At 46.0% G+C, this 14,396-nt stretch overlaps 1 protein-coding gene across 8 annotated transcripts in view; it reads left to right on the forward strand.

Annotated features, from left to right (window-relative positions):
- Positions 1–14,396, forward strand: part of CACNA1C (calcium voltage-gated channel subunit alpha1 C) — a 2,322,072-nt gene that overhangs the window by 729,300 nt on the left and 1,578,376 nt on the right. For all 8 annotated transcript variants that reach the window (XM_069628642.1, XM_069628646.1, XM_069628641.1 and 5 more), the window contains exon 4: positions 11,366–11,505. In XM_069628642.1, coding sequence (XP_069484743.1) covers positions 11,366–11,505 — 140 coding nt within the window. The remainder of the gene's footprint in view (positions 1–11,365; positions 11,506–14,396) is intronic.

Consider the following 14,396-nt stretch of genomic DNA (forward strand, 5'->3'; position numbering starts at 1 on the left):
AGCCTTCACTCCTAGAATACATATCCAGATCAAACATAGAACTAGAAAACAACCTGGGTTCTTGAATAGCATCCTAGAATACAACCCCCACACTCACTGCATGGAAAGGGCTGCCCATGCGTGGCAAGCACAGCATCACGCATGCAACTAAATTGTATACTCTATTTATTTAATGTATTTATTGTTCACCTGTTAGGCGCTTATACAGGAAGCAAATACTTTTTCAAAGCACCCACAGGGCAACAGGGAGGGGACAGGGGATGATAGACAATGTCATTACAACAATATTAAATAATTAAATACAACAAAAGGAAGACACAGTGGGGAGGGGAAGACAAACCTACTATGCCTTGTGAGTGTTCATAACGTGCAAGTGCAGAGGGGAGAGGGGTATGGGATAGGTGCTGTGGTACTCATGGAGAGCAGCCGGTGAAGTGCTGTGAGGAAAGGTAAAGTAAGCAACGTCCAGTGGTGGAGGGTGAGCCGAGCAAAGTGCAGAGGATAGACAGCAGCTGGGATGAAAGATGTGGGAGGCCAGGGCCCCGAGGATGCATAAAGGCCCTGCACACCAGTCAGGCTACTGTGTAATTAGCAGGGGGGAGGGAAGGAAGAGGTAAAGAGAAAGGTCTTGAACCTTTTCCGGATCTTTAGGAGGTCCTGCTCAAGACGAAGAGGGAGGGGGAGGCTGTTCCAAAGAAGGGAGCCTGCTGAATAAGTAGTGGTTAGAAAACATTCACGGTCCGGATGTGCTATGAGTTGAGCTCAGAAGAGAGAGATACATGAATGTATTCAGTAGAAATGTGCTGTGGGAGTTATCTAATTGGGATAGAGACATTCAACACATGTAGCAACGTACATGCCCAACTCCATGCCTAATCAAAACTGGCACAGCCCGCTCTGCCCATACCGGTAAAATTGACAGGCTATTGGCTGCGGGCCACAGATCTCGCGCAGAGATTTTCTCTTGGAACAGGGATAAAGCAGGGATTTACACACCGTTTTTGAAATCCCACAGGCAGGCTTGTAAACATCTCTTCCCTCAAGGTCACGGATTGGTTGCATGTCGGACCAATGGGAGTTGAGCGGCCTTCTAAGGGAAAGTAAGGTGAGGATTGCACCCTGAGCCCTTTGCGACATGGGCCACATGCTATAAAAGATGCCACTTGCCAAAGATAAATCGATCAAAGTGGTTTTTGCACAGCCCTTGCTCTTGCCGCAAAAGGGCAGCGCAAACCTATGTGCGCTTCACTTTTGGGATGCTAGAGCAGGCGCTCTGTCTGAGGCAGGATCAGTCTGCTCATTCTCCCTACTGTGCAAGCACCACAATAGTGCTTGAGCTTCCAGTGGACTGGACAGCCCGGGGCCAAGTCCCAGTAAGGATTTAAATGTGATCTGGAGAAGGGGCCCCCTAAGGGCCACCAACCATTGACAGGGATTGGACCCCACATTGATCAATTTACATTTGATTTTGGAAATGTTTACTCCATGTCTTCCCTATTGACTGACTATATTATATTTCCGCATACAACACATCTTATAGATTTGACTTCCTGTCGTGCCAGGTGTAATGTGTAATCGATTGATCCCCACAGCATCTGTTAGGCCCCTCCTTTAGTTACGCAGGCCATGCCTCTTATAAAGGCTTCTTAGATCCTTAGGCTGGACACTTTAAGGGTTAATATCTCAGGGTGTTCATGCCGCACCCCCTCACCAGTCACCCCTCTTAATGAACAGGCTGTTGGTCATACATGGAGAGGCTGGTAATCCATGGGGGCTGAAGAGCGGCGGGGGAGAGGGGAGGGTTCAGCAGCAGACCCACCCCTTAGACATAGTGCGGAGTACAGCAGGCTGATGGGAAGTGGCCGCTCTCTCCAACACGCATAAAGCGGTGTGTGCAGGTGGTGGGAATCAAAGGGGAAGGCAACCCTGCCAGGTCTTACTAGGTGTGTATAGGAGGCGCCCTCCTTAAACAGAGTGTTCCTTATAAGTTACGACAGAGTTCTATTCCCCTGCAGGGGCAGCACTTGCTTTCACTGCTTCTGCACCTCGCAAGAGCTAGAAGTGTTACATGTATTCTCCTTATGTTCCCTCTTAAAAACTATGTGGTTTACATTTTAGGATTACCCCCTATGCTATTCTTTCTTGTGGGTGCCATGTTAAGATTTTTTTCCAGATTGCTGTGGTGGGGCAGTATATGAAGGCTTTAGTAAATGCATATTGTTGTCCTGTAGTACCATGACCTGTTTCTGGTGACACGCCAAACTAAGCGATTGAATGCCAGAATCAAGGGCCATCGATTACATATGTTTAATGGTAATTTACATGATTATTCAACATTTCCCAGTGGTTAAACATCTCTATGTAATAAGGATGTTATTCACTGGGAGTTTGCCATTTTCACAAATGATGTGTGTTCATATCACTGATATGATTGAATTAAAGCACCCTGTCTGTGTAACAGATGGTATAAAGGGGGTGCAGAGGTAGCCAAACCTTTTTTTGTAGCTTGGCACCCAGGTTGCGCCATTGTCATTTCCAGCTTGTGGGAGAGCCCAAGGGCCGGCAATGTCACGTGTGCTTCTCTTATGACTTTGAACTTCTGGAGCTCTCTTGAGAGTGTCTAAATTGATTTTGCCAAACTTCCAATCATGCACCACAGGATGCAGCGGAAACTCCATGAGTGCAATTAGCACCTGGGGCAGGTGTGAGGCCCAATCAGCTTGTCCGGTCCAAAGACGCAGAGCACTTCCCGCACAGAATCATTTTTCCCTGCCTGGCATATCTCAGCCCCCCACCCCACCTTGCCTCCGACCAACCTCAGCCCAACCATGACCCCACATTTCCTCCTGCTTACCTTGTACATCGCTGTCCACCCCAGCACCTAACTTCTTCTCCTCACACGCTGGCCCTGCCTGACCTTACTATGGAAATGGAAGAGGGGCTGTACTGGGATTTCTGGCTTCCATCCATGGTAGAAATAAATGCCACAACCTGTGCATTTGCTGCAGGTCTTTTAGACACTTATTAGCAATTCACGGGTCAGCCCCAGTGTGCTACAGTGGTGGGCTGGATCGGTCAGTAAAATCAACCCTATAACTTGGGACCCAGGACGTTACTCGAGGAACCAGCCTGCTGCCACAGGTGTTACTGCTTAAATATTAGATAGCGAGAAATGCTATCCTCCAGTTTCTTCTTAGGAATTACATTTCTTTTCTTTGTGGGTCCGGAAATTGCAGCAGATTTTGTGATTTCACTTTTCTTTAGATCCACATAACAGTGCCCTTCAAACTGCTGTCGAATTTCAATAAAACAATTTCTACAAAAAAAATAAACAGTGGAATTAAAGAATTTACATGACTAACATGGCCTCTTCTTTTCCCAGACAGCAAGGCCTACTTCACTAGCGAGTAAGCTATCACACACGTTGTCTTTCTGTTTCAACAGCCTACACATGTGTTTCTATCTATCTATATATATAACATGCTTAGGTATGTTTCTGTACTCTGCTGTTGCAATTTATCAGTGTTAGGTTGCCCTCTGCTGTCTAAATGGCAAATTGCACCTCTGTGTGATCTTCAACAACAGCTATCATTTTAACAAACATAATGAGCACGGTTCTATGCGGCCACCTTCACCTTCCACTATCGCAAACATTTGTAATCATTTCAAGTTACTTCTTTCAAACCCCATTTCACTTCACGCAGGGCATGGCGGTTCCAATGTCAATGAACAGTTAATTACCGGCTCAACAATTCAGTCTCTAAAGAGCAAAATGCTGTAGGACGAATGCCTCTGCACAAGCTAAAACTGAAAGTAGGTGCTGAAATTATGCACTGTAATTATGCTACTACGCAATTTTATGCCATCACAGGGACTCCGCAATGGACACGCTGCAATAGAACAAGGTTGACAATTATGCATCTACAAAGACACATCATGGAGAACCGTGTAAGTGATGGATTAAACGTAGACACTTTTCTTCTACTCTGCATACCTCTCATTCCATCTGATGCTAATATGCCTTTCAAATTCAAAAGAAGACACTTTCCTATATGTTTAATCTTTTCAATGTGAATTAATAAATCACTGGGGCAGACTGTGGACATAATCTTCCTATACCTTCCGGAACCTGTATTCAGTCAAAGGCAACACTATGTTGCTGTCTCAAGAGTTCGATCATTCGGCTCATTAAGTTTTGTACCTGAGAATAATGAGATTGTTAATTGTCTTTACAATGAAATATATGAATGAATAAATAAATAACAGGCTTTGCACCTTGTTTGTCTAAAGGACGATAAAACAAAGCCCCTCCTCATTGCCAAACACCATGCCCTCAACAAACTTGACCAAGCCTACCAATCTTTCCACATCGATGGCAACCCAATCCCAGTATCCCAATCCATCAAGACATTAGGAATTCACCTAGATGCCACCCTATCCCTTACCAGACAAGTAAATGCCATTGCCTCTTCTGCGGCACACACTTCTAAGCAGATCAATGTCTGCAGACTGTTCCTCTCCACAGACAGCTGTATGACTCTAGCCAGGGCGCTGATATGCTCCAGGCTGGACTATTGCAATGTTCTATTTGCTGTCTCCCCCTCACTAATCATCAAGAAACTACAGATTATCCAAAAAACTGCCCTTATAGCAGCTCTAAACATCCCCAAGAGGGATCACATCTCTACTGCCAGAAAGAAGGCACACTAACTACCCATCAGAGAAAAAATAATCTTCAAAACTATGGCCATTATGCATATTTAGTTCCCAGGTTGGGTCAATGAGCTTGTAAAAAGCAAATTCATTAGCCCTCGGCCGGACCCTACCTGACTGACAAGGCTCCGAGCCCTGCCGTGTCCAGGAGTTCTCTCCACGAGTGGTCGCCATGGAAAGGGAGTAAGTACTACGTATAGTCCCTCTGCCCTTTCCATGGCGGCCATTGTTTTTGTGTACTTTTCTTTTACATTTGTTTTAATGCCCGCCATGGAAAGGAAGAAGGGACTACATATAGTCCCTTCTCCCAATCCCTGGCGGCGACGCGAGAAAAATTGCAATTAGTGCCCCGTTACGAAATGCCGGGTTACTAATGGTAATATGACCCTCAGAGGGGGGCATTACCGGTCGGGTAATGCCACTGGGCTTAGTATAAGCCCTTGCTTCGCTTCAGATTCTAACTATGGCCCCAGGGGCATTACCCGACCGGTAATGCCTCCCCTCCTCAGGTCATATTGCCTAAATGCCTGTGGGACACAGCCCCGATATAAGTTGCTTGCCTTTTTTTAAAAAAATCCACGCAGCCAAACCTACCCGCTCCATCTACGCCAACCAACTCACAATTCCCAGAGTCAGGAGGAAAAGATCAGGTGGTCAGAGCTTCCCTGTCATTGCGGCCAAAAACTGGAACTCCTTACCTCCTGCCTTGAGATCAGAGCAATCATACCGGTCCTTCAGGTAGCAACTGAAAACATTCCGTTTCACACTAAGTGGGGAATAACTAATGACCACCCTTGCAAGACAACAGCTTGATCCCACCTTCAAGGGTGCAGCTCATTTACATTTAATTTTCAAGTATAAGTGTAATTTCTCTGGAAGTGTAACAACTGCCTTTGTCCTACACACAGCGCTTCGATGCCCTTGGGCTTAGTGCGCTCAACAAATGAATAAATGAATAAATAAATAAATAACAATAAAAGTGCAATGATATTTGATTATTAACCTTTGAGATATGATAGAATGGCGTAAATTACGCCAGGGACCGCTGGTACTAAAATAAAGCACTTCTGGACACAAGCATGTTAGCTCAAAACTGAAAAATGGGCACAAGTGCAAATCCCTTTCAAAACAAGCGGTGAAGCAGTCCTTCCTAGATGAGCGACGATTTCCGTTGCAAACCTAAAAGAGGCTGCATCCTTGTGCAAAGGCGAGGCTCAGGCAAAGGAAGAAGATAGCTGAATACATTTGACCTACCTTAGATTGCTTACTTCAGGAACCCATTATTTAATTCTAAATTCAGGGTATCAATATTCCTTTTCATATTTTGATGCAGCATGAACTGCGACGGCATCGAGTCTTAACTGCGTCTATTACTGGCAAATTACAGCCACTGTTGGCAATGGAGTTAATGATGAGATTATTCATGCATTTTGCTGCGCGCGGCCCCGTGTTCTGAGCATTAACACCCATGGTCATGGATGACAAAAGGCAGCGATCGAACACAATTACGCTCCATTGAGCACATGAAGCCAAAGCGAATAGATGTCTTTCTTCACTTTCTTTCTGAATGGAAGCACGAGATGAGCGCCACAGTGAATCACCCACATTCTGGCAACGTTTCCAGGCAATTCCTGGCTCTGGACCGAAGCAAAAACATGCTGGTGCTTATGGGCTGTGTTTGATAGTATCCCTGACGCCCCCATGTCACGTGATCCTACTTACCCAGTCTCAAGGTTCCATTTTACAAACCTGTGCATTCTTATCCTGTAAGCCTTGGACTAGAAGAGGGGTGCCCTTGTGGCATGGGGGTCACATGGCCATCCTACTACCAGTGCATATATGGGCTCAACACTGTAGTAAAGTACAGGACATCTCCATGTGAGCACGCCCTGTGCGAGCTCAAAATACAGCACGATGAGTATTTACAGGAGAAGGGGTAATGGTGCAGGGGAGTAAGGGGAGCCCCCCACCCCCCACCCCCCAGATTACCTGACCTCTTTAATACCTGCCAATGTCAGCATTGAGAATATGCACAATGGATTCTGGGGATCCCATAGGATTTCCTGGCTTTTGGCTGGGAGCCCTTCCTCAAGGAGAGCAAGACCACCACCTGTAACGCAGCAAGGGATTGGACACACATGCAATTAAAGAGCCCCGTTCTGTTGTTAGCTGGTTTCAAAGGCAAGTGATTCCAAGGTTTTCAGATCATGGGAATGAAGTAAAGGCGGATTGAGGAATTTACACAGGATCACACGGATTTACACAGGATCACACGGATTTACACAGGATCACACGGATTTACACAGGATCACACAGTTGTTTGTCACTTTGGGAAGGCAGGACTACATGTTGGGACTCCTGGTTCGCCCAGATCTGCACTAAACTGCCAAACTGCAGTGGAAGGGGCCTGGAAAGATGTCCATAAGATTTAATAAATTGCACACTTAAATATAGACATTATAAATGTGGTTTGCAGATGGCGATTTCCAGGCCCTCCAACCTTCCCATGGGTACAGCATGGTCACCAGGCATGCCCTTGCTTTCCAGGCGCCAGCCTGCTTCAGCCCCAGCAATGGCGGCCCGGAAACGGTTTATGGTTTAACAGAGGGTAGCATTCCTACAGCGCATACTGCAAATGGAAACTCTTCTTGCATTAAAGTCTCCATATTTGCAGATTAAGCAATCCTTTCCACATCCCTAGCGAACCATGCTGTGCATCACGCATAGATATTGTATGTAAATTGTTGTGGGGGGGGGGGGTTGGAGGGGTGTTCCGGGTGGAAGGCAGGGGGAGTATGAACAGCTGATGATAAGGGTGCATGGGCAATTTCTGCATAAAATGGGGAAACGGGCCCTCCTTTTCTAGTCTTACCTGTGTTCATCACACACATATATCCATTAACAGGCATTGATGTGGCCCGCTGCATTCACTTGCCCTTTAAAGTCATCCATGGACCACTGCCGCGAAGATCTTCGTGGGCCTACTTAGAAGCAATCATTGCGATCATCTCTATGGATTGAAATGGTGAAGTGTAGCTCTTGAGTTATTTATTTATTTATTTATATTGCGGCAAAGCCCGCAGGCATCAGGGTTTCCATGTTACAGTTTATGTTGGTGTTTAATATGGTGCTTGTGCCATCTTTGAGGCACGGAGGCATGCAACAATGCCGGCAAGAGGAAGCCAAAGTCAACAGAGCAAGGTTCCGTGCCCCCGGACATAGGACTCTGAGACGAACCCCAAGGAGACCAGGTGTCCCTGAACTTCCTCAAGAGTCCTGTTCTGTGTGCGAGACAGTGTGGCGGTTGAGCCCTCTAACGTTTGCCTCCGCTCCCAGGAGCCCTCGTTATCCTGTGACATCTTTCTAGGGTTCTGCCAGTGTTCTGGAGCCAAGCCACCTCTTCAGCTGGTGCTTGGCTCTTCTGGTAAATCACCCGCAAGGTGCTGCAAAAATGACCATGCTCTGACTTTGCCCGGCAAAAATACACTTTGCACAGTTCCATGAATCAGGGTTTGTGTCGGCAGTGCAAAGTCACTTTTCAGCGGTGCAAATTCAATTTGAACCGGGCAAATAATCCATGAATCGGGCCCAAAAAGTGCAAGATAGAAAAGTGCAAATGTGCAACTTTCTGTTCTTGTGCTAAACTGCTGGCAGGAAGATTGGCTTGTTTGGTCAACATGTACAGGTCCCTCTATGACACTTTAGCCTTTTCAAAACATTCACGGTCATATCATTGCATTATTCATTTAGGTGTTTTGTAGAGTGGTAAATGGCCCCTGTTGGCGGTCTCAAATCGCTTGTCTTTGTTGTGTAGGGTTTTCAAGCAGAAGCTCGGTCATCATATTGAATAGTGACCTCTATTCTCTGATTGAGAACAGGGTTAGTTTGATTGCGCTAGAATAAGTGCCAGAGGAGTGATCCTCGATGGGTGAGGCCAGGGTCTTTAGCTGAGGATGGAACGGTCCTGACCCCGTGTGCTATGAGGTGCAACTCTGCACTGGTTCTCCAACATGTACAAATTAGGATTGCTTCGACAAAGCCATAACATGACCTTACAAAACAACATACCATAAACCAGCATTTTAGCATTAGACACCCCAGAACACCTAAAATAACACCATTAGTCACGTAGAAAAAGGGACCGGTTAGGTTGGATTGATGTGTGTTATCCTGTTTTATTGATAATTACAAAGCAATACGTTCCTAAAACCAAAGCCTAAAGGTACTATCTTAAAATGTGTTTTTGTGTTGTTTCAATTAACATCGAAGAATAAACGTTGTTAAATGTATTGCATTTTCTATTAATTATGAATTGTTACTTTTGAAATAATGCTGTTTCAAATAACAGGGGGGCACCCTAATTGCAGCCGTATTGCTCATGTTTCACACCGTGCCCTAACCCCGTACTGCCTTTTATCATGTCCGCCCCTCATCCCATCCATTTTTACCATTCGGTTCCAAAATCACACATGTATGTATCAATTCCATAAGGTGGTGTGTCTGTAGTGTGCAAAACGCCAAACTTTCCTTCCTACTAGATGCGTGGGCAACACATGCACCCATGCCACATGACACTGCAATTCGGCACAATGCCACATGACACTGCAATTCGGCACAATGCCACACGGCACTGCAATTCGCCACAATGCCACACAACACTGCAATTCGACACAATGTCACATGACACTGCAATTTGGCACAATGCCACATGACCCTGCAATTCGGCACAATGCCACGTGGCACTGCAATTCGGCACAATGCCACACGCCACTGCAATTCGCCACAATGCCACACAACACTGCAATTCGGCACAATGCCACATGACCCTGCAATTCGGCACAATGCCACGTGGAGCTGCAATTCGGCGCAATGCCACATGACCCTGCAATTCGACACAATGCCACATGGCACTGCAATTCGGCACAATGCCACACAACCCTGCAATTCGACACAATGCCACATGGCACTGCAATTCGGCACAATGCCACATGACCCTGCAATTCGGCATAATACCACATGACACTGCAATTTGGCAAAATGCCACATGACCCTGCAATTCGACACAATACCACATGACAATGCAATTCGGCACAATGCCCACATGACCCTGCAATTCGGCACAATGCCACATGGCACTGCAATTCGGCACAATGTCACATGACACTGCAATTCGGCACAATGCCGCACGGCACTGCAATTCACCACAATGCCACACAACACTGCAATTTGGCACAATGCCACATGACCCTGCAATTCGGCACAATGCCACGTGGCACTGCAATTCGGCACAATGCCACACAGCACTGCAATTCGCCACAATGCCACACAACACTGCAATTCGGCACAATGCCATATGACCCTGCAATTTCGGCACAATGCCGCGTGGTAATGCAATTCGGCACAATGCCACGTGGCACTGCAATTCGGCGCAATGCCACATGACCCTGCAATTCGACACAATGCCACATGGCACTGCAATTTGGCACAATGCCACAAGACCCTGCAATTCGGCACAATGCCACATGGCACTGCAATTCGACACAATGCCACATGACACTGCAATTCGGCACAATGCCACACGGCACTGCAATTCGCCACAATGCCACACAACACTGCAATTTGGCACAATGCCATGTGGCACTGCAATTCGGCACAATGCCACACGGCACTGCAATTTGGCACAATGCCACATGACCCTGCAATTCGGCACAATGCCACGTGGCACTGCAATTCGGCACAATGCCACATGGCACTGCAATTCGCCACAATGCCACACAACACTGCAATTCGGCACAATGCCACATGACCCTGCAATTCGGCACAATGCCACGTGGCACTGCAATTCGGCGCAATGCCACATGACCCTGCAATTCGACACAATGCCACATGGCACTGCAATTCGGCACAATGCCACACGACCCTGCAATTCGACACAATTCCACATGGCACTGCAATTCGGCACAATGCCACATGACGCTGCAATTCGGCACAATACCACATGACACTGCAATTCGACACAATGCCACATGGCACTGCAATTCGGCACAATGCCACACGACCCTGCAATTCGGCACAATACCACATGACACTGCAGTTCGGCACAATGCCACATGACCCTGCATTTCGACACAAAACACATATTTTTCATTTTGTATTGTGCAAGTTTTGCATTTTGTTGCAAAAATGTGCTGTGTTCGAGTTTCTTGGTGCACACTTCAAAATGACCACTATTCCCTCTAAGCTATAGTTTTGTGACGTATAAATGAACTCGCCCGCTTTCCTCTTTTCTTGTAAAGCTCCGTGCTCAGTAAAACCAATGGATTGTAATTGCGCAAAGATGTTTCTAAATGTGTGTGTTTTTTGCCTAGTGTGAGATGAAATGTATGTTTAGCAAATCCTCATTAGTAACCTCTTTGGAATCCGTCACCTGTTTATTCTCTGACCAGTATCTGACCTCTAAAGATACCAATGTGTATAAACAGTGTGTTGTTGTACTTTGAGGGACAAACTCGAGCATCTGAGTTAGTTATTAGGCCAGGTGATTTGTGTCATGTGTATTCTTGAGTGATTGCGGGCCTTTGTGTTTTGTGTGGGAGAGCCTTTTCGGGCCAGCAATGCCAGAGAGTAACCCCCTTTCTCTCTTCCTTCCTAGGAGCGCGTGGAGTACCTCTTCCTCATCATTTTTACAGTGGAGGCCTTTTTGAAAGTCATCGCATACGGTCTTCTCTTTCATCCCAACGCGTACCTGCGCAACGGCTGGAATTTACTAGATTTTATAATCGTCGTTGTAGGGTAAGTCTACTTTCTTATCCCTACTACCAGGTGCAGAGGGGCGCATCGTCAACATGAGGCCCACCTCCATCCTTTGAAAGTGACCCGGGTCCTCAATAGCGCCTTCATCCAGCCTTGACTTCCCCTAGGTAGAGAGACATGCTGCTTAACAGTTCTCAAGCAAGCACCACGAAATTGCAATGTGTAAATAGCAGTTCCCAAGCAGTGATCAGCATGTCTCTTCCGCAAGCAGTCCATTTACTCTCCAGGCATTCCCAATACGGCTCATAGCATGTTCACTCACTGTCTACTTAGATAGTTGACATTTGGCTTGCCCTGCACATGCCTGAGTAGTTCTTGGTAAATGCTTGCATCAAGTGTGTTTTAAACAATTTGCTTACTTAGTCGGTTAAAAAACTTTCATTTTCACAACTGTAATCAACAGCAAAAGTAAACAGTAAGCAGTATAAAAAACAACAAATCATAAACTACTATTAAGCAACTCATTAAAGGGAAAAGAATGGAGAAACACAGGAATGCTTAAGAAATGCCTTATTTGGACTCGGGTTTGCACGTGGACAGGTGTAGGTTTGTTTTTCCTTTGTCAATTCGATCCTACAGCCCCCAGCATGCAAAACCTTCTTGGCTAAAACGCCAGGATTGGAAAAAGAAGGCGCAAGTGGACCGGGGACGGGTGGCAATCTAGCAATTCTTGCGCAGCTCCCGGTCCATATAGGGTCCGTGAGCTAAGGGAAAGATCAATGCAGTTAGGGAGAGCAGTCCAGCCAAGTCTAGGCTTAGCACATGCAACATGGGCTTCACTGCACTCAATGCCTGTGCAGTTAAGCATCGCCATGCATACATACTGTGTGATCTGGTACACAGTGGGCGCCCTTCATGGAACGGTCAGGACTACATGGAGGAGGGTTAGGTGATTGGGGAGATAGTACCCCCAGATTAAGAAGCCTTGCATCCCACTGGTTGCTTATCCAGCCGAGCTGGGGGGTGGCGCTGGGAGAGCAGAGGGCGGAGAAACCTCAGGAGAGGGCATGCAGGGGTTTATAATCATTGCATCAAATGCATTTGCATAGAATTTCTTCCATCAAAAAAATTTGCATCAAAATCCTTTTTCTTTTTTTTCTTTTTTTTGCGGTGGGGCACCCCCCCTCCCCCCTCAAACCCCTGTTTTTTACCCTTTCAAATCCTCCTGAACAAAAATTAACCCTTTACCCCCCCAAAAATATGCATTCGATGCACATTTTTTTAGATGGAAAAAATGTGATGCATTGGCATTAGATACAATGACCAGATACCGCATGCGCAGCGCTTTCAGGTGAAGGGCTTCTTAGAACATCTGGCCAAGGGCATTGGAGAAGTGCAGAGGGTGGCCCTGGAGTGCATCTGGGCAGGTGCAGGCGAAGGGGAACTTGGGGAAGAGCACCTACGTCCAGACCAGCCGCTCTACGCCACTGTTTGAAATTACTTTTAAGCATTACTGTTTTTTTCTATTACCTGGTCTTTTTATTGATGTATCGTTTGTGACATGTTCTGTTGGAGAGATTGGGTATAAATGACCTATGAAGAGATTGGCAGCTGGCATGTGGGTTACCTACTGCAGCTGCCGTCATGCCAAAGCTGTGCTGTAGTAATCTTTGATAAGCATGCATATCAACTTACATTCTGACATACAGTTGTTCAAAATAATACATTTTTTATTTCTTTCAAATCATAGATATTTGGCTTATTCTTTTCTCTCTATTGGACCAATGGATTTCCTCTCAGGGGGACAATGCTGGGCTCTGTGTGCCCTTTTGAGGTTCACAACCGGAAAAACCTAAGCAAAAACAGTTTGAAAGCTGCCTTGCTTGAAAACCTGACATTCAAAAGAGAGGATTCTTCCCATATTCCCCAATAGCTAAAATAATTCAAGCACTGGCTCAGGGAAGGCTGGGTTCTAGCAAGTTAGTGCTGATCATTAAGGAAGATCTTCTCTTGGACTCATCTGCTCAGACTAGTCTTATCTTGGACTCATTTGCTCAGATTAGTCTTATCTTGGACTCATCTGCTCAGAATAATCTTGTCTTGGACTCATCTGCTCAGACTAGTCCGAATCACTCATGGAACAGGTAGGATGCACTCCACCTGAATCTCAATAAGGCCCGGGAGAGGATGTGCTAAAGAAGTTGGGATCAGTGCCTATGGCCCATCCAGAGTGGAAGTGGCTAAGCCGCTCCTCTTTCCCCACCCCCTGTCCTTTGAGTCTGATATTTACCTTGAGTGCCAAAGGTAGTCATGTGGAGACTCTCATGGGCCATAGCTTGGCCATCGTTCCTCAAATTATAAATGCTACCAACGGCATTGTTTCATCTTCATACACTGAGTCCAGGCTCCCTTTCCAATGGCAGCTCTGGGTGCAGCTTTTAGCTCACGGTTGGACTCTATCAACAGCCAGTATCTTCCAAAGAACTGGACCATTTCTCCCCAGAAACCTCCAAATATTGGTGCTCACTCGGTCCTGCGCTTTATTAAAAAAGCTGCATAGTATTGGGTGGACACTTGCCCCAATTTCCGCTCACACTTCCCCATTTATTATAAGCATTGTATACATTAATAACTTTTGTATTAATGAAGCATGTATTCATTCTACGTCTTAAGTTCATCTCCATGCATATCACGGTGTGAGATACAAACTGTGAGTATAAACGTTTCGGACTTGACAATTTATCAAGATATGGAGGTTGCCTCCTGCATCCAAATGTTAACACATTATAAGTGTAGAGACACTTTTCTTCTATTGGAGAAAAGTGATCATACTTATATTAATATAAACAAAATGTCCCTCAGCTCTCACTGTATGGTTGCCCTTCTGTTTCCTCCAAACACACTCTTTCCCGTGTTGCGAGATGCATTGA

The sequence above is a fragment of the Ambystoma mexicanum genome, chromosome 12 (assembly GCF_040938575.1).
Source record: "Ambystoma mexicanum isolate Mex_15411 chromosome 12, UKY_AmexF1_1, whole genome shotgun sequence".
NCBI classification, from domain to species: Eukaryota; Metazoa; Chordata; class Amphibia; order Caudata; family Ambystomatidae; genus Ambystoma; species Ambystoma mexicanum.